We start from the raw sequence: 26,724 nt of genomic DNA on the forward strand, positions 1-26,724 counted from the left end.
GGATGTCACGCTCCCTGGTGGAATCATGGTTGGATATGGAGACTTCTGCATCCTTGAGCAGCCTGGGTAGATGCTGGGGCTGTGCTGATAAAATGGGCCTGAATAGCAAGGTGATTTAATAGCTACTTTGTGGGCTTCCTGGCCTAACAGTCTCTTCTCTGAATACAGATCACTTCTGACCCTGCAGTCTGTCATACTGCCACCCTGATCTATACCTGCGTGCTTTTTACTGGCCAGGCTTGCTGATTTTATCTGGCACATTCTTTTGCCTTTTCTTTACCTCGCTTAACCTTCTTTACGAAGCCGGGGGTTGAGCACATTCTCCTCTGGGCTCCTGTGTTGCCGGAGCACCTTGAATGTACTTTGTACAGTTACACTCTATTGTAGCTGTGTGTTTTTGTATCTGATTACCCACTTAGATTATAAACTCCTAGAGGACAGGTGTGTAGAGCTGGTTTTCATCCTGTTATTCCCATTGCCTAGTGCAGTAGCAGATCATAACAGGGCCTCAAAAAATATTTACTAAGTGAATAAACTGGAATTCCATGTAGGTAGGTCACAGTTTCTATGCATATAAAATTATTCTGAAAAACAGAACTGACTTTTGGGCAAATAAGCTGGACTTCTAGAGAAGCAGTGGGTGCATCATAAGTAAGATAAGTCAGAAAATGGAAAGATTAACTAGTGCTTCATTTACAGCCTGATCTTTGTGTATTATTTGTAGCTCTTCTTTCTTTCTTAGTATTTGTTTCCTTAAGAACTACTTGATTAAGCAGGAAATGAAAATTTCATAAGTTAATACATGATCCCCTCCCATCATTCTAATATTTAACTGAAATATTAAAAGTGGTATCTTTTGTTTATTTGAATTTTCTTATTTCTATTAAGTTTTAAATGGTTAGGTATCACCAAGAGAGTGATTCTCATACTTATTAATTTGTAAATTAAATCTTAAAAGTCTTATATAGCAGTACATCTGCCGAATAACCATTTAACTAAATTTATTTTCATGGGTAGACAGGTACAATAATCTGTTCAGCAGTATTTTTAAATGTCTTCTCAAGATTATTATAGTGATGGTTTAGATAGAGCTGGAAGCCAAAAGAATTGTGCTTAAAAATGTGTGTACATTTCCGTGTTGATAAGTAAGGAATTAATAGTGTTTGACTTTTAAACAGAGACCCTAGTGAATAGAACTAGACAAGACAAAATCCAGGATGATTTCTTATCTAGACACATGTCAAATCTAGTTATATTAAACTGTATTTAGAAAATGTGATTTTAAATGGCAGCTCAATTAAAAGACTGCTATACAATCTATAAACATTTCAGGTCTTTGCTTACATTTTATGTACAGATAACATTAGGGGGATTCTCTACCATTGACTGAGCATCTAAGACCTGTAGAAACTAAGTCTGTTGTCGGTAGAAATCAGTGGATTAGCCTCATGGTATTTTCACAGTTCAGTTCATTGTAGAGTTAATCTAAATAAATGTGTTGGAAATTAAATTCGTTCTGATCCACATCTGAGTACTACTATTAGAAAGTAGGCTACTTTCTAATTAGTATAGTCAATATTTCTTCTAAAAACCTCCTTTTGTTAGTTTGTTTGAATATCAGAGAAAATACAGAGGATATAAATTTTGTGACTTCCAATATAAATATACTTCTTTAGGTAGAAATATAACTTTTAAGTTGTGTGTTTGTTTGGTCCTTTAGCCATAAGTTATTTATTTATTTATATTGATGGAGAGAAAAGAGTATAGATCATATCAATGCAGAAGAGAGTTCTAGCCTTTCAGCTGCTACTACTGGTGATGGTACTGATTATAATATTAAGTTGGTATCACTAGTAATAATGATTAGAGTTTATCGAATGCTTGCTGTGTGTCAGTTTCCTATGCTAATTATTATTATTACTTTTTAATTTAAGTATAGTTGACTTAGAATGTTAATTTCTGCTGTAAAGTGATTCAGTTATACATATATATATATACACATTTAAAAAATATTCTTTTATATTATGGTTTATCATAAGAATTTGAATATAGTTCTCTTTGCTGTACAGTTGGACCTTTTTGCTTATCCCCTCCGTGTATAGTAGCTTACATCTCTAAGCTAATTATTTACCGCTGTCTATCAAATCACCATAATACTTTGTGGCTTAATTCAACAATAATTATTACTTGTTGTGATTTTGTGGATTGGCTTCTATTTTATGTGGTGTTGGCTGGGGTGTTGGGCCTCACTCACATACCTACATTTGTTGCTGCCTTGCAGCCAGGCCTCACAAGGCTCCTTCTGTATGACTGCTGGGGCTTCCTCACAGCATGACCATTAAATTCCAAGATCCTCTTCCAGGATACAAAGACAGAAACTGCAGATCTCTTAGCACCTAGCTTCAGAATTTACAGAGTGTAATTTCTACCACTTTCCATTGATCAGGCCAGGCGCAGCCTAGCCCAGGTACAAAGGGAGGAGAAATAGACCTCATTCCACAATGGGGAGAGTGACAAAGTTTTGGCCACCTGTAATCCTCCACAATCTTTATTAGTACTGTTTTAATTCATATTTTGGAAATGAGGGAACTAAGGCTTAGAGGGGCTAATTTAGAACCTAAAGTCATTTACTTCCTACGTGGTTTAAGCTCAAGTTTAGGTGAATTTGACTCTAGAGCTGGAGGTTTTTTAACTCTTGTAATGTTCGACCTCCAGGGTGTAGGCAGATTAGATATATCTGTCTTCCTATTCCAAAGCCAATATCTAAGGATGGTTTTATTGATGTGAGGGCTATTCTATTTGCAGTCAGACTAAAACAGTAAAGAGATTTGATTCATATTATTGATCAGCCGTCATGTGGTAAACATAACAGTCTCCCTAAATTAAGATACTTCTAAACTCTTGGTTGAGGTGAAAGTTAAAATTCTTAGATGTAATATTGTCCTAGGCTTACTGCATATATTAGCACATTTCCTTACTGAGAACAAATAAATAAAATCGACTTTAAACCATAAGTTTCCCATTGAGCATATACTGTTCTAGTATGCTCAATTCTAGCCTGCATTTTTCATATGGTTTCAATAGTCTAGTGTTTACTATCATTAACATGAAAAACAGAGCTTTTACATTGCCTTTTATTTTATTTTTAAAATTATTTCCGCTGCTTTGTGGTTTTGTTTTGAAAGACATTGTTTTTCAAGGCTCTTTCTTTGTTGAAAAGGAAAAAGAAAATCAAAGATGCCTATTATCATAACAAAATAACAATTAAGACTTCCAAATACACCCATGAATTCTTATACTTACTATAATTTCGATTTTCTCTGTTAGATTTTTCTATCCTGACTTTAGGATTTCTGCAATCTTAGACCGAGGTATATTGAGGAAAGTCTGTAAACTGAAAATGTTTTATAGCACCTTGTACTTCTGAATTAATTGTAGGTTGTGAAATTAATTCATCATTTTTGCCCAAAGCATATGGGCTTTTCAGTGACTGAGCTGTCCGGTCACCTCCTACTGGCCCGAATTAAAGTGATGACAGCCTCCTAGTATGTTATGGGACCTCAAATTATGTACTTACAATCTTCTCATTTTCTAGAGGAAAAAAGTTTGGATAAAAGAAGCTTTTGGTTCTTTTCTTATGGAGTAATGAGGCAGGCATTCTTTCCTTCTTTCTTTTCTTTTTTTTCTTTTTTCTTTTTTTTTTTTTTTGGCTTTTTAGGGCCGCATCCACGGCATATGGAGGTTCCCAGGCTAGGCGTCAAATTGGAGCTACAGCTGATGGCCTGTGCCAGAGCCATAGCAACACAGGATCCGAGCAACTTCTGTGATCAACGCCACAGCTCACTGCAGCGCCAGATCCCCAACCCCCTGAGCAAGGCCAGATATCTAACCTGCATCCTCAGGGATCCTAGTCAGGTTTGTTAACCACTGAGCCACGAAGGGAACCCTATCCCAGGATTTCTTTAATGAGCCTTGTTATTGGGAAACCTAGAAACCACTTGTCTACCAAGTCCTCCTACCACCAGTCAGCTACAGAATAAGCTACATCTAGTTTAATTTTTGCCAGTTTAAGAAAATCTTATACTTCCTCTGTGTGTGTGTGTGTGTGTGTGTGTGTGTGTGTGTGTCTGTCTGTCTGTCTGTCTGTCTTTTTGCCTTTTCTAGGGCTGCTCCCGCGGCATATGGACATTCCCAGGCTAGGGGTTGAATCGGAGCTGTAGCCGCCAGCTTATGCCACAGCCACAGCCACACCAGATCTGGGCCATGTCTTTGACCTACACAACAGCTCACGGCAACACTGGACCCTTAACTCACTGAGCAAGGCCAGGAATCGAACCCACAACCTCATGGTTCCCCGTCGGATTCGTTAACCACTGAGCCACGACGGGAACTCCAAGAAAATCTTACACCTTTTAAAAAATTAACAAAAAAAAAATCTGTTGTTGCTATGTTCAGAAAATTTAGGAAGTTTATAGAGGTGTAGGGAAATTGTACTGCTGGTAATGATTACAGCCATGTTTTTCTTTTTCTTTTTCATTTTGAAGGGGAAAAAAGTCTCATTATAGTCTGTCTCATTGCTTTTTTTTTTTTTTTTAAAGCAACATTTCTCTCTGGGGTGGTGGGCATCTACATTAGCCTCCTTCTCTTGAACTGTTATCATACATCATACCATGTATCTGGTATGCTAAAGAAAACATGTGGGTAATTGAATCCTCTGGTCGTACAAAACTATAGATTTCTTTTATGCTGTTGTATGTGATGTGCTGTTTTATCTATAATAACTACCAGAGACTTCCTTGCCCTTAAAAATAATTCAACTTGAGATTATTGTAATGGTGGAAGATAATGTCATCAACTAGATTTAAGGATAATGAGACTTAAACAAAATGGGATGACTCCTTGTCCTGTTTATCAGTTACTGGACTCTTGGACCTTTGTATTCCCTCCTTTGTATCCTAAAAATGTGAAATAATATTGGTGTGACATTGGCAAATGTTCTGTGGTGGAAGGGCCAGGACGTTTTAGAAAACTGGAAATCCGTAGTTAAGTAAGAGGTTTGGGATGACTGCACCACAGATGCCTTCTGGACATAAAGGCCAGGTGTGGCAGTGTGGATGGCAGTGGGACCCCTTGGAAGATGGGATGTTGCAGTGGGTGTGGAAATCTGGTCGCTTGCCTTCAGGCACACTGCATATTTGCCTAAGAAAGTCAGTTTAATGGCTTGTCAATGGTATTTTTGAAAATAGGAATATTTAGAGAAAAAAATAGCAAAATAATTTATAAACTATCCAGAGATTACTACTGTCTGTGACTTTTTGTGTATATCCTATATTTGTTTTCCATTTGATTGTAATATGATAGCTTTTAAATAGAACTGAGATTATACTGGGCATACTATTTATTATCCTGCCTTTTTTTGCACTTTGATTTTATCGAGTGCACACGCACAAACGTGCACACACACACATACACACACACAATATGTTCTAATGTGGTATCCATGTCAGATTATACCAAAAATAAATGAGAATTGCTTGACAAATTATGTTTATTTTTATATTTGCCTCAATCATTTGAATAAAGATAATTTTAACCCCAGAGAAGAGATGGAATAAATGTCATGAATAAATGTCATGATTAAAGTTTTCTTGTCAGTAATGCACAACATGAACATCAGAGAGCTGAGCTAGCTCTTTTTTTCTGAGGATCATTTATATTTCACTTGTTCCACTCCTGGGGACTAGGATTGAAGTGGGACAGAGGCATTAAGGAGGAAATTTCCAGAGCCAAAAGGAGGAAGTATCTGTCAGGGAACCAGTAATGTGATGGGAAACTCTGTTATGCTTCCTTAGAAAGTATGAGCAAATATGTTCAGTTTACTTAAGATTCTGGAAACTTCCATGGGACATATAGCATTAATTTCCTTTCATTTGTCATTATTATATTTTGTCACTAACAAAGAAAAAATAAGGAAGAGAAGATAATAGAACACACAGAGCAAAGTCTTTTTTTTTTTTTTTTCCCCTAATTTAGAGTCAAACACCAGATTTTTAATTCTCTCTTAAGGCAGCTTTTGATAAAATTCCTTTTCTTCAAGGTTTGGAAAGTTGATGCCTCACTGTGTAGTGTTTCTATACATTATGTTAATGTATTGCTCCTCTCTGTTTGTTCATCAGCACTGTTTGGGAGTCAGGAAATTCTTATTTATAGTTTTTTAAATATTTTCATGATCATTGACATGAAGGCTTTTTGGATATCTATTATGTGTAAGAAGCTGTTACAGGTATAATAAGACTTTTTCTTCTCCAACAAAGACTTTTGATCTGAGGTGAAATGTGTTATGTCTATAAAATAACTGTGATACTTTTCAAAGAAAACTTCCTGCTGTGGGCAGGTAACATGAAGTGGTGGAAGTGGTGTGGCATTTAATAGCCTGATAGCTGACATCCGGGAAGGGGGATGGAGACGATAGACCAAGGCAGTACTTTGACATAAAACTGGTGCAGATTAAACTTCAACTGCTGAGGTGTAGGAGCTTTGAATCCATGAGGAGGAAGACATGGATTAACCTAAGGAGTGGACCAGGAAGGACAGGAGACCTTTTAAATCCCTGAGAGTGCAGAGAAGTGGTGTGAGAAATGGCAAAAGGTAGCTTGGTCCCATGGACAGGAGAAAACCTTTGAAGAAAATCTTATTTTAGGAAAAATTTAAAATATATTCTAATATGTGAAGACAAAAGCTATCTCTGAAGTATAAATGTGAAAAAAAAAAAACAGTGGAGGAGGGAATGCAGCAAGTCAAAGTAATTAAGAAGCAATAAGTACTGACTTAATTGACATACTTCATATTTCTATTTCACTATATTTTTTTATGATGAGTGACTGGGAATTGCACAGAACAAAAGTGAATCTAGAGTAAAAAAAAAAATGTTTCAGGGTCAAGTTTCTTCTTTTATCAAATTACCCTAGGTCATAAAAGTATAGTTTAAACTTCTAATGTTTCTTTTTCTTTAGAAAAAGAATCTAACAAAGAAAATCAAACGAAGAAAACAAAGTTCTACTATGACTACTTCTGGTTGCTTCAATATGAATCTTATTGCAATGGCAACTTTCCACATAGTTCATAGAACTTTCATTATATCTTATCTTAAATAGGAATGCAGGAATAGATTTTTTTTTTCTTTTCCCTCTCAAATAATAGACTGGTCTGCTTTTTAAGATTTATTTTATAAAAGGATACTTGTTACAGATTAGGTTTAATCAAAAGAAGTCAAATACCAAACACAAAAGTGTTTTCTTTATTGAAGTAGATATTGTGAAGCTTTTCAACTAGATGAAAGTCCAAATCATCATATCATATTTTAGTAGCTTCTCTAATAAATTTTCCATATAAAACTATTTGTTGAAATCATCAAAAAATGTTGTTAATCCTACTTTGGCATTGCTGCAAAGTTAAAATAGCTGATATTTAAAAAGATTATTTGGAGAGCTTTATTGAATATATTGAAATAAGACTTACTATAGTTTCTTCATGCAAACAGGTCTCATAGTTGTTGGAAATGTCAAAATCCACATAAATGACTCCATTTATCCTTGGAGTTAGCTAATTCTTTGCCTCGTTCACCTTTACTGTTCCCTCCCATGGCAGGGCCACATTCTTGTCAGAACTGCATCCATCACCCTCCAAATTGTAAACTCCTTGGTCTCCTCACTGATTACCACCTTTGTTCTGGTTCTATCTCAGCTGGATTCCCACTGCATTGTTCTGTACCTTTGGCAACCCCTCAGCCCCTTCAATTCATTAAGAGTAGGATGGTGTCATCTTCATCTGTGTATCATCTTTCCCACCTACTCCCAGTCTAGAAGACACTCAGTCAGGGTTTGCAGAATAAATGATTGGATTAATCAAATACTTGCCCATTGTTTTCTGGTCTTACAAAAGGCCACTATGATAATCGATGATCTTAATGAGAATGATGATTTTAATCTAGTTAAGATGGCTGCCATAGTATTTTATGGGGAAAAGAAGACTACCAAGATATTTGTGTTTTTAAACAGAAGCTGTAGGTAGAATTAATAATAGTAAAACGATTATTTGAGAGTTTTTAAAAGTAGATGTATTAGGCTCTTACCTCCATACCTTATTTACTCTTCACAATAACACAATGAGGAGTAAATGAAGTTTTTATTTAAAAATGAGGAAACTGACGCAGAGAGAGGTTTAAGTAACTTCTTCAAGACTACCAACAGAGTAGAGATATGAACCTAGTATGTACTATCAAACTTCAAGGCCAGTCTCTGTAATGTGGGATAGTTGGAAAATTAAGCAGAGTATTTTTTTAATCTCTCCTAGGAACTTTTCAGAGGATATTACATTTGAACATGATAGGACTATTTCATGTTGCAGTTGTGTTTAGGTAAAGCATTTGTAAATTGTCCACTCAAAATTATTTACTTTAGAAAGCAAATTTATTTACTCTGAGAGCAGAATCCTTATTTGGTGAGATAGCCTCTTTCTCTTAATAGGCCTTTGCAGGCAACACTTTGGAGAGTATACTGCAGAGAGCAAAGGATGCCCAGGTTTCATCTTTCCCAGCTACAGTTTTGTGCATGGTCCCCTTAGCCATATTAGTGGTGGGTGATTTATCCTTTAAGAAAGGAAAAAGCCCTCCCTTGGTTAATCATTTCTTGCAGCTTTTGGACTGACATGGTTTGCTAAAATTCCTCTCAAGTGAGCAGTTCAGTGGAGTAACATGGGGCAGCTTGAAAAATTGTCCTACTGCTTGTGTCTTGTGTGACTTTTCTGCTCACACTTCTCTTCTGACTTTGGGTAGGCTGAGTCTTCATGGGATTTGGACTTTTAAGATATGCTTTGTATTCCCTATAAATTGGTGCAGGCATTATGGAAAATGGTATGGGATTTCATTGAAGAACTAAAAAGAGAGTTGCTATATAATCTAGCAATTTCACTGCTAGGCATATAGCTGGAGAAAAGTCTCTAATTCGAAAACACACATGCCCTCCAGTGTTTATAACAGCACTATTTATAGTATCTAAGACCTGGAAGCAACCTAGATGTCCATTGACAGATGAATGGATGAAGATGTGGTACACACACACACACGCACACACACAGTGGAATACTACTCAGCCATAAAATAATGAAATGTTATTTGCAGCAACATGGATGCAACTAGAAATTATCATACTAAGTGAAATTAAGTCAGAGAAAGACAAATGTATGATATTGTATATGTGGAATCTAAAATATGGTATAAATGAACTTATTTATGAAACAGAAATAGATTCATAGACATAGAAAACAAACTTATGGTTACCAAAGGGGAACAAGGGTAGGGAGGGATAAAGTAGGAGTTTGGGATTAGCAGATACAACTTACTTTATATAAAGTAGATACACAACAAGGTCCTAACATATAGCACAGGAACTAGATTAATAGCCTATTATAAACCATGATGGAAAAGAATATGAAAAAATATATTTATGTGTGTGTGTGTGTAACAGAATCATTTTGCTGTATACCAGAAACTATTACAATATTGTAAACCAACTACACTTCAATTAAAAAAAAAAAAGATCTTTGTATTCCCCTTATAAACACTGAAAATTTCAAAGCATTTGGGCAGGGGAATAGGTAAGATCCAGTTTTTATTTAAGACTCTCAGGATTCATCTTAATAGTCTCTACTCCCAAGAGGGAAAGGAAAGGAAAGGCTTACATCAGCCTAGTATCTTCACTTTCTTAGGAATCAGAATGTTCCCAAGGTCAAAAACAGTGCGAAGTAATGTTCTAAACCCATCTTGAGGACACTGCATCAGAAATAGAGTGAATAGAAATTGCCCTTTAACTGGATAGGAGTCCCATTTTAAGTGCCATTGTTTATATTCTTTATATCCTGCCTTTCTCTTTATGTAAAATTTGTTTCACCTTGTAAAGATTAAGAAGCACATGTGCTAGCGTTTAAATGGGAGAATTGAATTATTGATAGTTTTTGGATTAAAAAGTGGTCTCCTTTTTTTCTACCAAAAGCAGTACATTCTCACAAACTTTGGAACTCACTAATATGAAGTGTCATTTAAAGTTTTCCACTAATTCAGCATTTAAAGCTTTTCATTTCGTCTATGATTTATGACACAGCTGTTTCTTGAATTGATAAGAACTAACTGCGATCTAATTAGATTGCATCCTTTGTGTGTTGCCTACATTTAGTGGAGGCTACTAATCGAATCTTAATGTGTTTTTATTCATTTTTCAAATTCTTCACCTCAAGATGGCTACAATTGGTGCATTGCCCCCACATATTGTATCATAATAATATATTCATTTCTTTTTCACCCCTGTTATGTGATGAATTAATTAAGGGTGGGATTGTGTCATCCTACATCAAATCTTATGCGCCTCTAGCTTCCTTATGATGTTGGCTATAGCCACTTAAGCTACTAAGACTTATAAACAGTGAAGCCCCCTCATTCCAACCTCACTATCTGTGCAGTAATGTAACTTGAATTTTGGAGAAATTGATTTTTTGAAGAAAGAAAGTTTTATTTATTTATTTATTTATTCATTCATTTATTTATTTATTTATTTATTTTGGTCTTTTTGCTATTTCTTGGGCCGCTCCCGCGGCATATGGAGATTCCCAGGCTAGGGATCCAATCGGGAGCTGTAGCCACCAGTCTACACCAGAGCCACAGCAACGCGGGATCCGAGCCGCATCTGCAACCTACACCACAGCTCACGGCAACGCCGGATCGTTAACCCACTGAGCAAGGGCAGGGACCGAACCCGCAACCTCATGGTTCCTAGTCGGATTCGTTAACCACTGCGCCATGACGGGAACTCCAGAAAGACAGTTTTAGGTGCTTGAATCCAGGGTAAAAGAGGCACCTTGCTTCTTAGGTGATATTCTTGGCATTGCTGATGAATTTCTTATACTGAAAAAAAAAATGCAGATAGTTTTCCTTCTGGTCTTCCCCCTCTGTCTTTTCTCCTCTCTCCCTCACTCTTCTCCAAGGCTCCTCTAATATGTTAATATCTTTACTGGTTTACACAGTATTGACATCCAACAGCAACTCTGTTTGGTTACCTGATGTATGAAAGCACTTTTATTTCAAAATTCTTTCCTTTTTTAAAATTTGGTTTCATTTTCTATTGGGTTCATTCAGCAAACATTGGCCGAATGTCTTAGAGGGGGAGCCCCTACTGCCTCCAGTCTTCTAGAGCAATAATCAGCCATCCATTGACACCATTCAGGAAGCATCCATTGTCCGGACTGTTTCTTTTAAGACCTCACTTTCCAGGATAGTGACAAAATCTCACACAAGACAAATTTTAAAAATGGCTTCATGTGTAGTAGTTAATGGGAGATAGATGGTAGTCATTAGTCAGAATAAAGTATCTCTTCTATTGAAAGTGCTGGTGTTGCAAAATTTCTTGTAAATTAAGGTTATGTTTAAGATTACGGGAGTTCCTGCTGTGGCTCAGTGGTAAGGAACACGACTAGTGTCCATGAGGATGCTGGTTCCATCCATGGCTTTGCTCAGTGGGTTAAGGATCCGGCGTTGCCGTGAGATGTGGTGTAGGTTGCAGATGTGGCTTGAATCTGGCATTGCTGTGGCTGTGGCTGTGGCATAGGCTGGCAGCTACAGCTCTGATTTGACCCCTAGCCTGGGAACCTCCATATGCCATGGGTGTGGACCTAAAGAGACCCCCAAAAAGGTTATGGAGTCTTTGCTTTGTAAATTTTATCTCCTTAAATGTTTTGGGATAGGGGACATTTAGTGATATAAATATGTTCTTAATTTTGACACTTCAAAGCCTTTATTAAGCAGCCATCATTTTTGATCTTATGATGAGGGGCAGTCAAGTGGGCTTAGGGAAAATTGGTCAAGTATGGAAAAATATCATAATAGGAAAAACAATTCATCTACAAAGAAGATGTAATTGCTGCCTTTTCTCCCCCTATGTCAAGATGATTAGAGATTGATTGTGTTCTTGGGTTTTATTTTCAAAATTGGAGGTTGTTTTTAAAATGGGTATCTAAGAGTGGAATGGGGAATTAAAGCTTAAAATAATGTAAAGCAAAATGTAGCAAACAAAAAACTCCCACATAATCATATGAAAGACGAAAACTATTTGTTTTGACAATAAATTTAAAGGAGAGCAGTTAGGAGAGTTAACTATAAATTCTTTTCATATCTTTGTGTGGATTGCAACCTCTGTAAATCAATCTTTCCAATAACAGATTTCCAAGATAATCATTTGCATATGTATGGTGTATGTTTTTAAAAATTAGACAGAAAATAGACATATATTCTGGTAAATGTGAAAAATAAAATAACATAAAACCATTGCATTCACATATTTTTAAGAACTTGAATCGGTGTTTTCTTAAGGACTGAAGGCCAAATAAATCTTTTCATTGCCTTAGTTTATGCAAAAAGTCAAATAAAAATGTGGTGATCTCCTTGTAGGAATAATAAACTTGGACTATAAACACAATTTATAATTTAATAGCGATTAGTTATGTAGGTAGTAGAGATTACTAGGCTTTTAGACTGTAAATTATAAAGTGTTACTCTTTCCTTTTTAAAGTCTAGTGCCTACATAGCCAGTCAATCAAATATCCAAGATGGGTAATCACTGGTATTGTGCTTCAGGCTTTAAATCTAACAAATAAAAATGAAAAACATTTGGATATGATTAAAGAACAAAGAAACAAGGGGGTGGAGAGCAACCAGTTCAGAAAATAAGGAACAGTTGGTTTACCCTAATCACAGCCATCTTGATTTCTCTTTTTTCTTCTGTATGTATCATGAAGTTTGATGGAAAATTAACTCTTTTGCCCAATTACAGAAATAAATTTGTTGCAGATTTTCTGAAGTGACTTTATGTTTTTCCTTAAACTCAAATTTCAAAAGTCAGTTGCAGTTTGTATTGGCCACAATTCTTTCCTTTGATATAGTTCATCAGTTCACTTTTCATTTCCTAAGACTGAATTTCTTGTATCTACCGTCATCTGAATGAGGATGTGTTGACATAAATGAGAAGATCAAAGATTCAGCTAATGAAAGAAGGTTTACCTTTGAATTAGGCTGAGTTGTGAGGAAGTGTGGCTGAATGTAAGAAAATGATGAAACGTTTTGCATAACCATACTGATTTTGCAGATTGTTTGTTGTTGTCAGTCAAGCACTGAAATAAGGCCTAAGTTCTGTCCCCTCTTTTTCAGAAATCTTGTAGATGAAAAAAGATTAGGGAAATTGAGACTTTGGTTATCCAAGAGAGATGAATTTTTTGAGACGTAGATTACTTTATACTTTATTGCTTTCTCTTCATTTCTACTTTTTCCACTTTATATTACAAGTACCTTCATTTATTCTGTATTCATTTTATGTAGGAAGTTGCATGTTTCCTTTTCATTAACTTTACTGAGAGGTGCATAATACATGATCTCTTTGGTACCTAACTTTTTTTTTTTTTTTGCTTGTTATTTGAGCATCATTAAACATAGGTACATGAGTAAAAATGAGGCAAAACCCACAACTTTCAATGTCAGAGTCCTGCTGAAACTTTGTATGATGTTGTATTCATTGCAGAATCGATGGCTTTCCTTATGTTTCCTCTCTATTTACTTTGAGTGGTAGGGAAATTGCCTCCTCACCACCCCCATCCCTGACCCCTCAACACATACACGAAAGCACCTGAAGCTTCAAAATGAAAAGATATATATGTACCTGTTTTGTTCTGGTGCTTTTGAGTAAGCAGGAATATAAAGAGGCAAGATGAGCTCAAAATGGAAAAGTTCTGTGGAATTTTATCTTTTAATTGCTTCCTTACTATGTAGCACTAATAGTGTAGGGCTGTTTAACATAATGTTGTAAACTTATGAAAAGCTAAGAAGGAACACAGATGATAACTATTATTTTAAAATATCAGTTATGTTTTGAAGCATGTTTTAAGTCTTGTCAGAATCCCCAGAACTTAACATGGAAAATAGAATAGAGACAACACCTATATTTCCCTCCATTCCAAATCATTTTTTCATATTACCATCACTTTTTCTTTCTAAAACAGATTCGATCATTTCCTTAATGTTGTTTTAAATCCAATTTGGTTCTCCATTCCTTATTACAGAAGCTTTTTAGAATTAGCAGGGAGCTTCTAAAATAAGCACCTATCAGACCTATCATCTTATCTATCAAGTGACGTATCATACACTTGCCATTTCTATCTCGATTGTGATATAAATGGCAAGTGTATTTGACAAAAATTGCATTTATTTTTTCAGTTGCCTCTTTGTCATATCCCAGACTTTTTCTTCTTGTCTAATGCCATTTCCTCCACTCACCTTCTGCTCTTCTCTAGCCATTTTAACCTCAGATAATATCCAAATATTTCTCTTACATACCTCTTTGCTTCTCTACATGCTATACCTGCTGTCTGAAATCCCTTCTTCTCTCCCTTCCATCCCCTTCTCTCAATTAGTCTGTCAAACACCTGTTTTTATCTTCCTAGATTCTCCTCTGATGACACCTTTCCTTATTCTCTCGTGTAGAAATAGTTGCTCTGTTGTTTAGCATTTATATTTTGAGTTTTTAAAGTGTGTCCATCTCTCGCATTAAAACCCATGTAATTTATCTTGTTTATGTTTATTTTAAATGAATACATGGATGACTAATAGAAACCCTCTTAGGGATTTAATGTTTTTATGAACATTGTCTTTAAGGGATTTATTGAGTTGACCTAGGTTGATCCTGTACATAAGTTCATTTTTCACTATATATATATATATATATATATATATATATATATATATAATCTCCATTAAAACTTAAATGCCTATATATTTATTTTTTCCTTTTTCTCTCTCCCCTTGTGTCTACAGACGAAATCTCACAAAACTATCCCTTATCTTCAGCCACATGCTGGCAGAAATCAAAGCGATCTTTCCTAATGGGCAATTCCAGGGAGATAACTTTCGTATCACGAAAGCAGATGCTGCTGAATTCTGGAGAAAGTTTTTTGGAGACAAGTAAGTACAAATCATTTTACCATTTGGATCTTTGAAGAATGACTTAGACCTACCTTCAGTCCCATATGGTTAGATTTTACCTGAGTATTTTGAGAATTATACTTCAGCGTTGTTTATCTTTTTTCTCCCCCCCCACCCCTGCCGCTCCCATGGCATGGGGAAGTTCCTGGACCAGGATCTAACTGGTGCCACAGCTGTAACCCAAGCCATAGCAATTACAGCACGGATCCTTAACCTGCTGAGTCACCAGGGAACTCCCACACTTTAGGAGTTTTTAATAAGTGTTTTGCTTGCTACTTTTTCTGTTTAGCCACCAAAAGTAGACCGCAATAACTGCACAATTTTGTTATTACCAAGTAAACAAGTTATATGACATTTATTTATTTGATGAGCACTCAATGAGTTAGTTTGCTCAAAGAGGTATGTATGGTAGAGTATATATGAGAAGGTAGTAAGTTTTTCTAACTTAGTGCACACATAAAACACATATACAAAATAAAAGGCATAAATAAATTCATGGCATAAATTTAATTTAAATTTAACATAATATAAAAAAAGCCATAAATAGATTATTCTGACACTTCAGAGAAGGGAACAGTTGCTCAGGATTGCAGGCATTGGAGACTGCTTCTGAGAGGAGGTAAAATGTAAGTAAGCTTGACTAAGATCTGAAATTGAAGTGGGAAAAGGCCTTAGCATTGGGGTTCAGGTTTTCTTTGTGTCACTGCACAGAAGGTATACATGTGTGAACAAGACATAAAAATGAGGATAGTGGTATCACAAAGTTGAATGATCTCAGAAAATAGTTAAAGATGTTTTCCTTCAGGTACCTCCTCTTCTCCAGGTGAGCTTGGTAAATAATAGACATTAAATATCTGAAGTCTACATAACTTAAATAAGACTTGAAAAACTTTGATCAGGACTCTCTCAGTAAGATGACCAAGAATTGAACATCACGAGGCAAATGGTTTCTTCAGTAACCTTTTAAGGGTCCCCTTTTTTATATAAGAGCCCCCTCAGAATGTCCTTGACTGTAGGCAGAACCCTGGCTAAGTGTTAAGGAAAAAGAATGATCATATACACAGATCATTGTTGTCATCCTGTAGTTAAATTCTGTATTTATGCATTAGCTGATGAAATAAGACATGCAGTGTTGGCATACACTTTCGATGGTCTTTGTCTTCAGATGCTGATGAATTAATTGTAATGTTAGCTCCTCCCCCCCTTTTTTTTAATGAAGTGCTGTGTTTATCTATAGCTACTACATGGTTAGGATGCTGATGAATTAATTGTAATGTTAACTCCTCCCCCCCTTTTTTTTTAATGAAGTGCTGTGTTTATCTATAGCTACTTCATGGTTAGGATATACTTACATAGAACAGTGCACATTTATTGGATACATAATTTTTTATTTCAAAAATATTGAAACCTTTTCCTCCTTTTTAAAGAAAATGTATTCTGAATTATTTTAGGCACTAAAGGAGGAAATACTATTCTTGTCATTAACAGGGACCTTCTATGTTCCAGAGATCTAGCTATTTGTAATGCTCCTATATCCATTCACGAATGAGTACTTTAAAAAAAGAAAAGTTTCATCCTCATCTGAATTAGACTAAGCCAAGAGCATACTACTTAAATATATGTGAAGAGTAGAAAGCAGAAAGGGACTACAGAGCTCTGGGAGTAAGAACTGAGGATTTCCTGATATTTCATATATTAGTACTCTGAGCAATGCAAACAGTTGGTAACCTTCAAAATAAACTATCTTAAAATTTTAAGAAAACCTATCAGACAAATTGCTTGTGGTATTTGTTTTTGAAAACCGAAAATGCAGGTCAGTTATCAAATTGTTTGCTTGTTAAAAGGTCAGTAAAAATGGAAAGATTGCTCACACATTTTTTTTTTTTAAGAGAGAAGTTTGTTTTGCTGGCACCTCAAGCCACAGAGAATGATGTATTTAAGACATCTTTACTTCCCTCTATTTATAACCACAGACATCAAGGGGCTAAAGGTTCTGTCCAGTTGCTACATGCATGAAATCACTACTAAATCGAATGTGGGATTCTTGAAATGCCAATTAAATACTCTCCCTACCTCCCAAACCCTTGTACCTGTGTCTCCTGTCTTAGCTTACTTGAGAAAGCTTCTTAATTTGTCTTCTAAGATTTTTATTTTGGGAATGAGAGCCAAATTTAAAGCTCCTACTGGAACTTAGACATATTTCTGTAGTCATCAAAGTGAATGGTTCTTTTATTAGATCATTGGAGAAACCATGTTTATAGTCTCTGTGGGTTTTCACCTTATAGTTCCACAATATTTTATTGATTAAATGGGTGAATGAATGATGCATCCTCTTATAAGGTTGAATCCTTTCATTTTCCCTATACTCTAATACTAGTTTGCATTTTTGCACAACTTAGTTCTCATACAGAAGTATTCCTGTTATTTATCTCACTAGATATTGAGGCCATGGGAGAATGCTTTGGTTTGACCTAACCAGTGCCTTAAAACTTGAAAGCAGTGTTATTTCTAAATACCAAAGCATTGAGAGGTTAGTTCTGAAAACAGCCAAACAGATTATGATTTTTATAGAAGCTCTTTTAACTTAAGGACAATTATTGTGACTTTTTATCCAAAAGGAACTGTAAGCAAGAATAAAATATGAGGATTGAGTTACAATTTGGAAAAAGTTATTGTTCAAACTCCTAAAGGCAATTTTAGGATTAAGGCCTAAAAAAAACAGGCAGCAGACAAAAATCTTTAGGTGTAATGTGCCTAATGCCTCATTTCTGTGCCTCTCAACCTTTTTGAAGTCATTACACAGCCAAATCTCTACTCAAGAACCAAGCCCAACTGCCAAGAGGTTCTGCCTGGCTGGAGTCTCCAGGGGATCAATAATGTGTCACGTTATCAGGGTAAACTGGTTGGGAAGTGCTGCAGTTGTTAGGTTTTTATGCAGAGTTACTGAACGCTTTAATAGTCGATTTCTGCTTTTGCTTTCTTAGTCTGTTGACCAGGAGATAGTAGAAATGTGGAGGAAAAGAGGAGTGGCATTATTGAATAAATGTGTCTAAGTAAATTCTGCCAAATGAGACCAATACCAAACTGAACCTTCACCCTCTGGATTAGTAGTTTATAATCCGGAAACTCTAAGCATGAGGCTCAAAAAATGTTTTACTAGATGTTAAAACAAAAGTCCCATGAATGTGCTTAGACTCTGGGTGACAGTTGTTTTTTTGATAAGCAAGTCAGGTAGCTGTTTCTAGACTATTCATGCTAAGCACTTCTTGACATTGAGATTTAGATTTGTTTCTAACCAAATTATTATTCAGCAGAACCATGGATTCTAACTCCTGAATCCTAGTATGCCTCTTCTCCCCATCCTTCCTTTACTTTAAATTCCATTCTTTAATTTCACATTCAAGTTCAAATTCTTCCCTTGGACTATTGCAACAGCTTCCTGTGTGGTCTCCCTAACATCATTAACAACCTGTCCCATTGTTTTTCTTAGTGAGATGAGTGAGCTCCAAGAAGCAGAGCTATTGATTTTTTTTTTTTTTTTCCTGAGACACTTCGCTGAATCACTACTGATTCTGGGTTAAAGTCTAAAATCCCACTACATGACACACTTTAGGAATTGTTTTCTCTAGCCTCATCTCTATATTCAATTCATCCTCAAAGAAACAACCTACTCAACTCTGTACTTATTTCCTAGGATGCTTTGTTTCCCCCCGCCTCAGTGCGTCTGTTTCCCTAAACTGCACCCACCACTTGGGAAACCAGTTACCCACATTTTACCAGTGTTATCACTTTGGAAGCTTTCCTTGATGACCTTAGTCTAATGTGCACATGCTTGTTCTGTTCTTCCAGGTTCCTGAACTCACTAGACTGTAGCAAATTGCTAACATGTTTGCATTTCCCTATAGACCAGAAGCTTCCTTTATTTTTTACTTCTCTCAGCCTGGCACATTTCTTGGAATGTATAAGCACTAATAAGTATTAGCAGACTAGATGACTAGTTGGATGAATGGATGGATGGATGGGTGGGTGATAGCTGTATGGATATCTATTGTCTGCTCAAAATTTTCAGTAACTTTTTTATGTACAAATTTATTTTTTTTTCATCAGTTCCTACAATTTTCCCTGGAATGCTCCCCTTCCTTCTTCTTTCTTTTCTACAATTCCAGAATTTTCACACCTTCTTCAAGTCTGGTTCAGGAAGTCCCCTTTTCTGGGTTGTGCTTACTAATACACATGTTCAACTTTAATTATCCCTTGTTTTGTTTCTGTTGTATTTTGGATGTGTTTATATTATTATATTTATTATGTGGGTCTTTCCTGCTGAAATATGAAGCTCCTTATTGACTTTTTATCCAAAAATAGGTAAAAACAGGTACATTTATTAGTTATTATATGACAAACTCTGTGTCCTGGGCTTTCACATAGACTAGCTCCATTTTCAGTATAAACAGTATTCTTTAGATGTCTTTTGAATGAGTTCTTTGGGTACTGTATACATAAGAGACACTTAGTAATTATTGGTTGAGTTCCTGGTATATTTTCCCACCATTTTCATCCTCTCTTCCTTTCCTCATGTTCTGTTCTTCAGTCAGGTGGAATTATTTGACTCTTTCCTGACGCTTCAACCATTGCAAGCTTCTATCTCTTCACCACATTGTTCTTTCATTTGGAGATTTTTATCTCTGGCATGAAAGTTCTCACTAATTTCTCAAAGTTCATCTTGCTCATGATTCTGTCCCTTGTTATTATACTAGATCCTTTGGTTCTTAACCTCCCATAAACTCTAGGCCATCCTCTGTATTTATTATTTCTTCATTTGTTTGTTAAGTTGTTCGTCTAGTTACCTTTCCTATTATGGTAGGCCCCAGGAAATCAGGCTTATGGAGTCAGTCTGTGTTTCCCAAGGCAGATCAGCCCAATGTCTGATTTGGAGATTTTCAGGCACTGTTGTTTATTTCTTGCAAATGGCTCTAAGGATAGGGGCCTGTGTGAACAAGTGCATGTGGGAGGTGGGTAGGAGGACAGAATTTGCTTGCTCACCTGGGGAGGCAGCATGCCTAGTGCAGACCCTCAGGCAGCTCATCTATGTTCAAGTTCAGCATTTATTAGCTTGGTGCCTTCAGGCAAGCTCCTTAGTTTTTCCATGCATCTATAAAATGTAGATGATATTGACAATAATACCTACTATGTAGGGTTGCTATGAAAGTTAAAAGAGCTAAATCTACCTGTAAGGCAGGTGGGACAGTCAGTGTCTGGCACATAGTAAGTGCTCTATGTTGTGGAATAATTAACCAATTTGAACCATTAATCTTGCACAAAGCCCCATGAATATGTTTATTTTTAATTCTACAAATGATATAATTAATATTCAACTTCACATGATAGAGGTTCCATGGTCCCTAGAAATCTGAAAGCAAATCCAGAAAAAGTTTTCTAAAATTGAGTATATGTCTATGTAAAAGTGGGGTAGAATATAAGAAATAATCCTTCTGACCATGGAAAAAAAGAGATCTATTTAGAATTCAGTTCATTATATCTATCTTTGATTTCCTGGGGAAGTGGTAGGGACCTTTATTGGTTTCCTGTGTTTTCTTTTCACTTTTAATAAAAAACAAAGGACAGTGGTTTCTTTACTTTTTCAGTGAGTAAGAAACATTTTTTTTAGCATATTAACTAAATTAGTTTTCTCTTTAATCAAAGGCAATTTAGTCATATTTAATTAAAAGAGGGGACGCATGATAGAAATGAAGAACTTTTATAAGGAAAATGTACAGCTGGAGCTCTAGAGAGGAAGAAAGAAAAAAAAAAAGACCTGAACTAGAACTCAAAAAAATTGCTATTTAATGTTTTTGTCATTTAGTCAATTCCTATTATTGGCTGTTAGAGAAAAGCAAAGTATCTTTATTATTAAAAAGGAAAATAAAATGACGGGACTGTTTTGTTCAATACATTGTAGCAAGGTTCTGGGTAGAAAAAGCAAATAAGATGTAGAATTATAATTTTATACTTTTAAGCATTATGTATTCAGTTTCAGGAAGACAATATATACAAAGATGATAAATATTTAAAATCAGGTCTGTCCCATTACAGATGTGCTTAAGGAGTGTCACAAATAGTAAGTGAATTATTTACTAGAACTGTGAGAAGAGCGCTCGGTCCCCATGGAGGAGCTGGTGTTTTGCGTGGGTTACACGTGTGTTAATAAGAACAACAGGCTGGACAGGGGAGAGTGCTGTGTGTGGGACAGTGTTCTTGTGCTGTCTACTCTCTTTCCAAAGAAGGATTTTTGTTGTTCTTGTTTTCTTTTTCCTTCCTTTCGTCACTGTGAACTCCTCAGCAAGTGATATTTACCTCAGTGAAATCACCATGGATTAGGTTCTGGTTCTCAACCTTGAAACCTGATTTTTTTAGAATCATGGTGTATTTAAAAAATGGGCACAATTCTACTAAGTTTTCAAACTGATCTCTAATCTAGAATAGTGGTTTTATTAACTTACAACATTTTTGTAGTATTCCTTTTATTTTTTTCAAAATTTAATGATTTTTATTTTTTTCATTGTAGTTGGTTTACTAATTTACAAAAATTAATGCTACTGACAGGCAGATGAGGATGTAGATAAATTATATGTGGAGCCATATTGTATCCAGAACATTCTTTGGTGAACATGGAATCCAAGTGTGGGGTGGTGGGTTATGATCCACTACAGGAATTCACCTGCCTCAAGGACAAAAATACTTAAAGTTGTTATTCTCTCTCTTGGACTATGCTTTGAAAGCTCTGCCCATTTATGCCCATTTGGACTTTGCTTTTCCACGTGCAGAGCTGCACTTTTAAAACTCTGTTCTTTGGAGCCCCGAGAACAGTGGGAGCCCATAGATGGCTTTTAAGTAGAAAGTGGCCACACCTGGATTTTAGGTGGGCCGCTCTTGCTAAAGTATGGATAATGAATTTGAGTGGTGGTTTACACACCCATTCGATTGTATTCCTTATTACTACCTTATTACTAGCTACTTTTTGAGCATATAATTATCAATTTATTTATATCATCTACGTACATACATATGTATAAAAATATGTATTACTATATAAATATTGTATATTCTCATAAGATAAAGGGTACATAATACAAATTTTTAAAATTACATGAAAATGCAAGTAGAATTTCAGTATTTCCTTCTCATCTTAATCATTTTGTATACCCTCTGGGGTCTATGACTGCCCTCCCCTCTCATGCCTGCATTCCATTTCACACTTGAGAAACTGATGAAATAGGAGAGAGATAGATAGGAAGCTGTTGTGGAAAACTAGGTGATGATGATGTTATTGATCATGATAATAATTGTTTTGATTATCAGTTTTGATAATGATAATAATAATAAAAAGTGCATGAATTTGAGAATGATATGAAAATAAAATTAACTGTACTTGATTATTAAGATATATGAGGTACAAGAAATGAGTCAAATGTGATGTCTCAATTTCTCATTTGAAAACTAGATACTATTTACTGAGACAGGTAAAATAGGAAGAAGAGATTGGGAAACCACATAAATTCAGTTTGGCATATGTTCAGTTTTGTGAGTCTAGTTAAATCCATGTGGTGATATCTATTAGTAGGCGAGATATACAACCTTGAGGGAAAGAATATAGAATTAGAGACAGATTTTAGGATAGAGAGAACATTTATGAGTTTGCAGATTGACAGCCTGTAGAATGTTTTCCTTGGCCTCAGGCAGTGTTTACATTTAAAATTTAATTGGTTACTTTAAAAAATTATTGCCCTTATGAAAAATGTTGTATTGAATTTCATTGAGAAATTGGGAGTGATGACAAAATAGGATCTGAACTCTGACAGGGAAGCAATCGGCTGGACCTGGATGACAGCTGCCCAGTGTAGAGGGGCCCTCCTCCTCCCAGTTCCTTGCAGTCCTTACCTGGACGTCTTCATTCATATGTATTATCTTCTTGGTGTTCAGATATCTGAATTTGTGAAACTGCCAGACTACTGATGAGGGAGATCATGCAGAATGTGCAGGGAGAATGAAGAGGACAGATTCTTAAAGAATTCTTATGAATGATGGATGCACAGAGGATGTTTAAGGAAATGGAGGCATTACCAGGGAAGTAGACATAAACCTGGGGAGTGTCTTATTATAGATGCCAAAGGAAGGTAGGATTTAAACAAAGAGGGAGATGAAGCAGATGATGGTACTGAAAGATCAAGTAGATACAGATGGAAAAGTTTTCATCAGATGTGGTAACAACAAGGCATTTATAACTTCACTTATTCTCTCTCTCTCTCTTTTTTTTTTTTTTTTTTTTAACATTCTGCAAGTCTCCTTTATAGCTAGGGTAGGCTCCCCTGTGTTGCACTGAGTAGATGTGTTGCGTTTTTGGTGTGCACTGAATAGTAGGTACATGGGGTTTTTCTGTGCACTGAGTAGGTAGATTAATGTGTCTTACTTTCTGCCAAGACTGCTGGTGGGTTACCACCAGCCACCCTAGGACGTAGAGTCTGAAAATACCTCTTTCTATTTTGAAGTTTCTAAACTCCTTAATGATAAGATAAAATTCTACCCTTGTCTTCTAAAGTTTAACCTGTTTGTATCAAGATTTTGGCTTCTTATTTTTACTTGTCCCATCTTCACAAGTAATTTGTTTTTGGTTTCGTTTTATTGTTTTTGTCTGCTCTGCCAATTAAGGAAAATTCACTCATGCCATTTGCTAAGACCATTGTTTTTTGAATAATTTGGAATATTAAACCAATCACTAAAATTTGCAGCAATTGTGTTTCTAAACCATCATTTTAAAAGTTCTCTTATGCAGGGCCCTGTTTTGTTTTGTTTTGAAGTAGATTTCGCATTTTCTCCATTTCTTAGTTCTGGTCAAACTGATCAGTTTGATTTAATTAAAAGTTTTGAAGCCCTTTATTCCCGTTCTCAGAAATTCTTATTTTGTATTCATAAAAAACATTGTTTTCATAAAGTATTTAATAAGGTGCCCCTGGAATCAAAAAGGTCCTGGTTCTTCATCCCTCTACCCATTTGTTCCCTTCTCTGTGGGGCGTTTCTATCTTGGTTGGTGGAGAGGCAGTTTCTCCTTCTGGAGCAGAGAGCGTGCTTGCCTACAACTTTGTAATGTAAAGATTGGTATTTCTCTGCAGATCCAGGGACAGGTATACTTACTAACCATTTTACGATATTTGGGCTCCCTGAGTCCTAGGTTCTTCTCCAGTTGCAGAAGTCACTGTGTGTATACGTGTCACTTGGTTCTCTTTGCATTTTCCTATGGGAATCAGAGCTCAGGGTGCAAGAAAATGTTGATACTCTGACCACTGCTTCCTGTGAGTAACAAAGTCCTTTGGCTCTGACTCTTTGACCTACAGATCCTGTATCTTCCGCCAACATCCCTACAACTGAGATAGGCTAACTTGTTAGCTTGCAAATAGGGTAGAATCTCAGACTCTTACAGTTTTATAGAATCAGGTTCTTCTGGTGGAGAAACTGTGACTTAAAGGCAAAGTAAATGAAGTTTTATAAAATTAATATTTAGTATTTATTTTTCATTAATAGACTGCTGGTGATTCATCTCCCTATTTTCCTTATTCTGAATGTTGATAATTGGTAGGAAACAATAATTGTTTTTCTCTGTAGCTTTGTTTTTCACTCGTTAACCTGTAGTCATCAGTAGTTTCTCTTGATAGTAGAAATTTGAGGGGTATCTATTTATGAACTACAATATGTATATAGTTTTTCTTATGAGGATTAAAAGTGTTATTAGAAATTCTATATTTTTGGCCTTGATTTATTCACTCATTGCTTGTTAATGTAACTGACCTATGTAGAGAGATTTATGAGGAATTTTGTTTTATTATAGGCTTTATTTATAGGACCAGACTGGGCTCATAATGCTAAACAGAAGGTCTGTGGCAGGACTCTCTAATTTTAGGGTATATAATTTCCTAATTTTGTTGCATCTGAGCTTGGTAGATCAGAGACATCTTGCTATCTTGTGTGTTTTATGAACCTACCAAGTATCATTGAACTTTCACAGCAAATCTCCTAAAGAACAGTTGTGCATTAAAAAGAGCCAATATTGTTTCAAACCAGAACCTATTTTTCTATGTTCGATGGCTATTAAATGGGAAATTTTTAAATAGAATGACGTATTTTTATGGATTATATTTGCAGTTTCTCTTCCCATTCCTTTCCTCCAATAAAGTTTCTTTTCAGGAGTTCCTGTCGTGGCTCAGTGGTTAATGAATCTGATTAGGAACCATGAGGTTGCAGGTTCGATCCCTGGCCTCTCTCAGTGGGTTAAGGATCTGGCATTGCCGTGAGCCATGGTGTAGGTTGCAGACGCAGCTCAGATCCCGCGTTGCTGTGGTTCTGGCGTAGGCCAGTGGGTGTAGCTCTGATTAGACCCCTAGCCTGGGAACCTGCATATGCCGCAGGTGTGGCCCTAGAAAAGACGAAAAAAAAAGTTCTTTTCAAGGCTGGAAAGTAAATGAAATTATAAATTAGTAAATTAATTATAAAGTATAAGGTAATTTCCTGGTTACAGTAAATTTATTGTTTATTATGTTTGAAAGTTAGGTTGAGACCAGATGTTAGAAAGCATCAAATCTATCACATGAATGAGTTTATTGAGAAAATCAAGAATTATGCTAAAGAATCCATTTCCTCATTTCTGCAATCATAAAAAAATATTTGATTCTAAATCTGTTTCAGAATGTAAAAATGAGAATGATACTTTTCCTTGTACAGAGAATACTCGTTTATGCTATAGACAAAACAAATCATTATGAACTTTTTTGACAAAAACCTATCACAAATACTTGGCATCTTGCATCTTTCTGTATGGAAGTCAAGAATTTTACACTTAGGAGGAAGAGTGATTTGATCTAATCGTGAATAGCTTTGGTAGCCTGGGTTACCATCCCATCTATGATGAGTTGCAAGGGACTATTTGACCAGAGTGGTTTTGATATGTTCTTTCTGTAGGTTGCTGGAAAAAGGTTGTTTTTCTTTTAGTGATGGAAGAGCAAGAGCTGTAATAGCTTATTAGGCATCTATTTTCTTTTTCTTTTTGTCTTTTTGCCATTTCTTGGGCCGCTCCCACAGCATGTGGAGTTTCCCAGGCTAGGGGTCTAATCGGAGCTGTAGCTGCCGGCCTACGCAAGAGCCACAGCAACGCAGGATCTGAGCTGTGTCTGCGATCTACACCACAGCTCACGGCAATGCCAGATCCTCAACCCACTGAGCAAAGCCAGGGATAGAACCTGCAACCTCATGGTTCCTAGTCAGATTTGTTAACCACTGAGCCAGGACGGGAACTCCAGGCATCTATTTTCATATCCACTAAATAGTTGTTACAAAAAAAGATTGGATATAAGGAATAACTAGATACAAAATATCAACAGACTTAGGAATGTTGGGTTAATGAATATTTTGCATCCATAATAAAAATCAAAACATGTCAATTATCTTGGGAGTTCCCGTTGTGGTACGGCGGAAATGAATCTGACTAGGAACCATGAGGTTTTGTGTTTGATCCCTGGCCTTGCTCAGTGGGTTAAGGCTCTGGCATTGCCATGAGCTGTGGTGTAGGTTGCAGACGCAGCTTGGATCGTGCATTGCTATGGCTGTGG

The 26,724-nt window shown here is 36.1% G+C and overlaps 1 protein-coding gene across 9 annotated transcripts in view; it reads left to right on the plus strand.

Annotated features, from left to right (window-relative positions):
* The window catches only part of CBLB (Cbl proto-oncogene B), a 219,481-nt gene that overhangs the window by 83,590 nt on the left and 109,167 nt on the right, over nucleotides 1-26,724 (plus strand). For 7 of the 9 annotated variants that reach the window (XM_047793123.1, XM_047793131.1, XM_047793097.1 and 4 more), the window contains one exon: nucleotides 14,906-15,052. In XM_047793123.1, the coding sequence (XP_047649079.1) occupies nucleotides 14,906-15,052 (147 nt within the window). Of the gene's footprint in view, nucleotides 1-14,905; nucleotides 15,053-26,724 lie in introns of those variants that run through there. The other 2 variants (XM_047793155.1, XM_047793149.1) reach the window with 2 other exon arrangements.

Source organism: Phacochoerus africanus, chromosome 1 (genome assembly GCF_016906955.1).
Source record: "Phacochoerus africanus isolate WHEZ1 chromosome 1, ROS_Pafr_v1, whole genome shotgun sequence".
Lineage (NCBI taxonomy): Eukaryota > Metazoa > Chordata > Mammalia > Artiodactyla > Suidae > Phacochoerus > Phacochoerus africanus.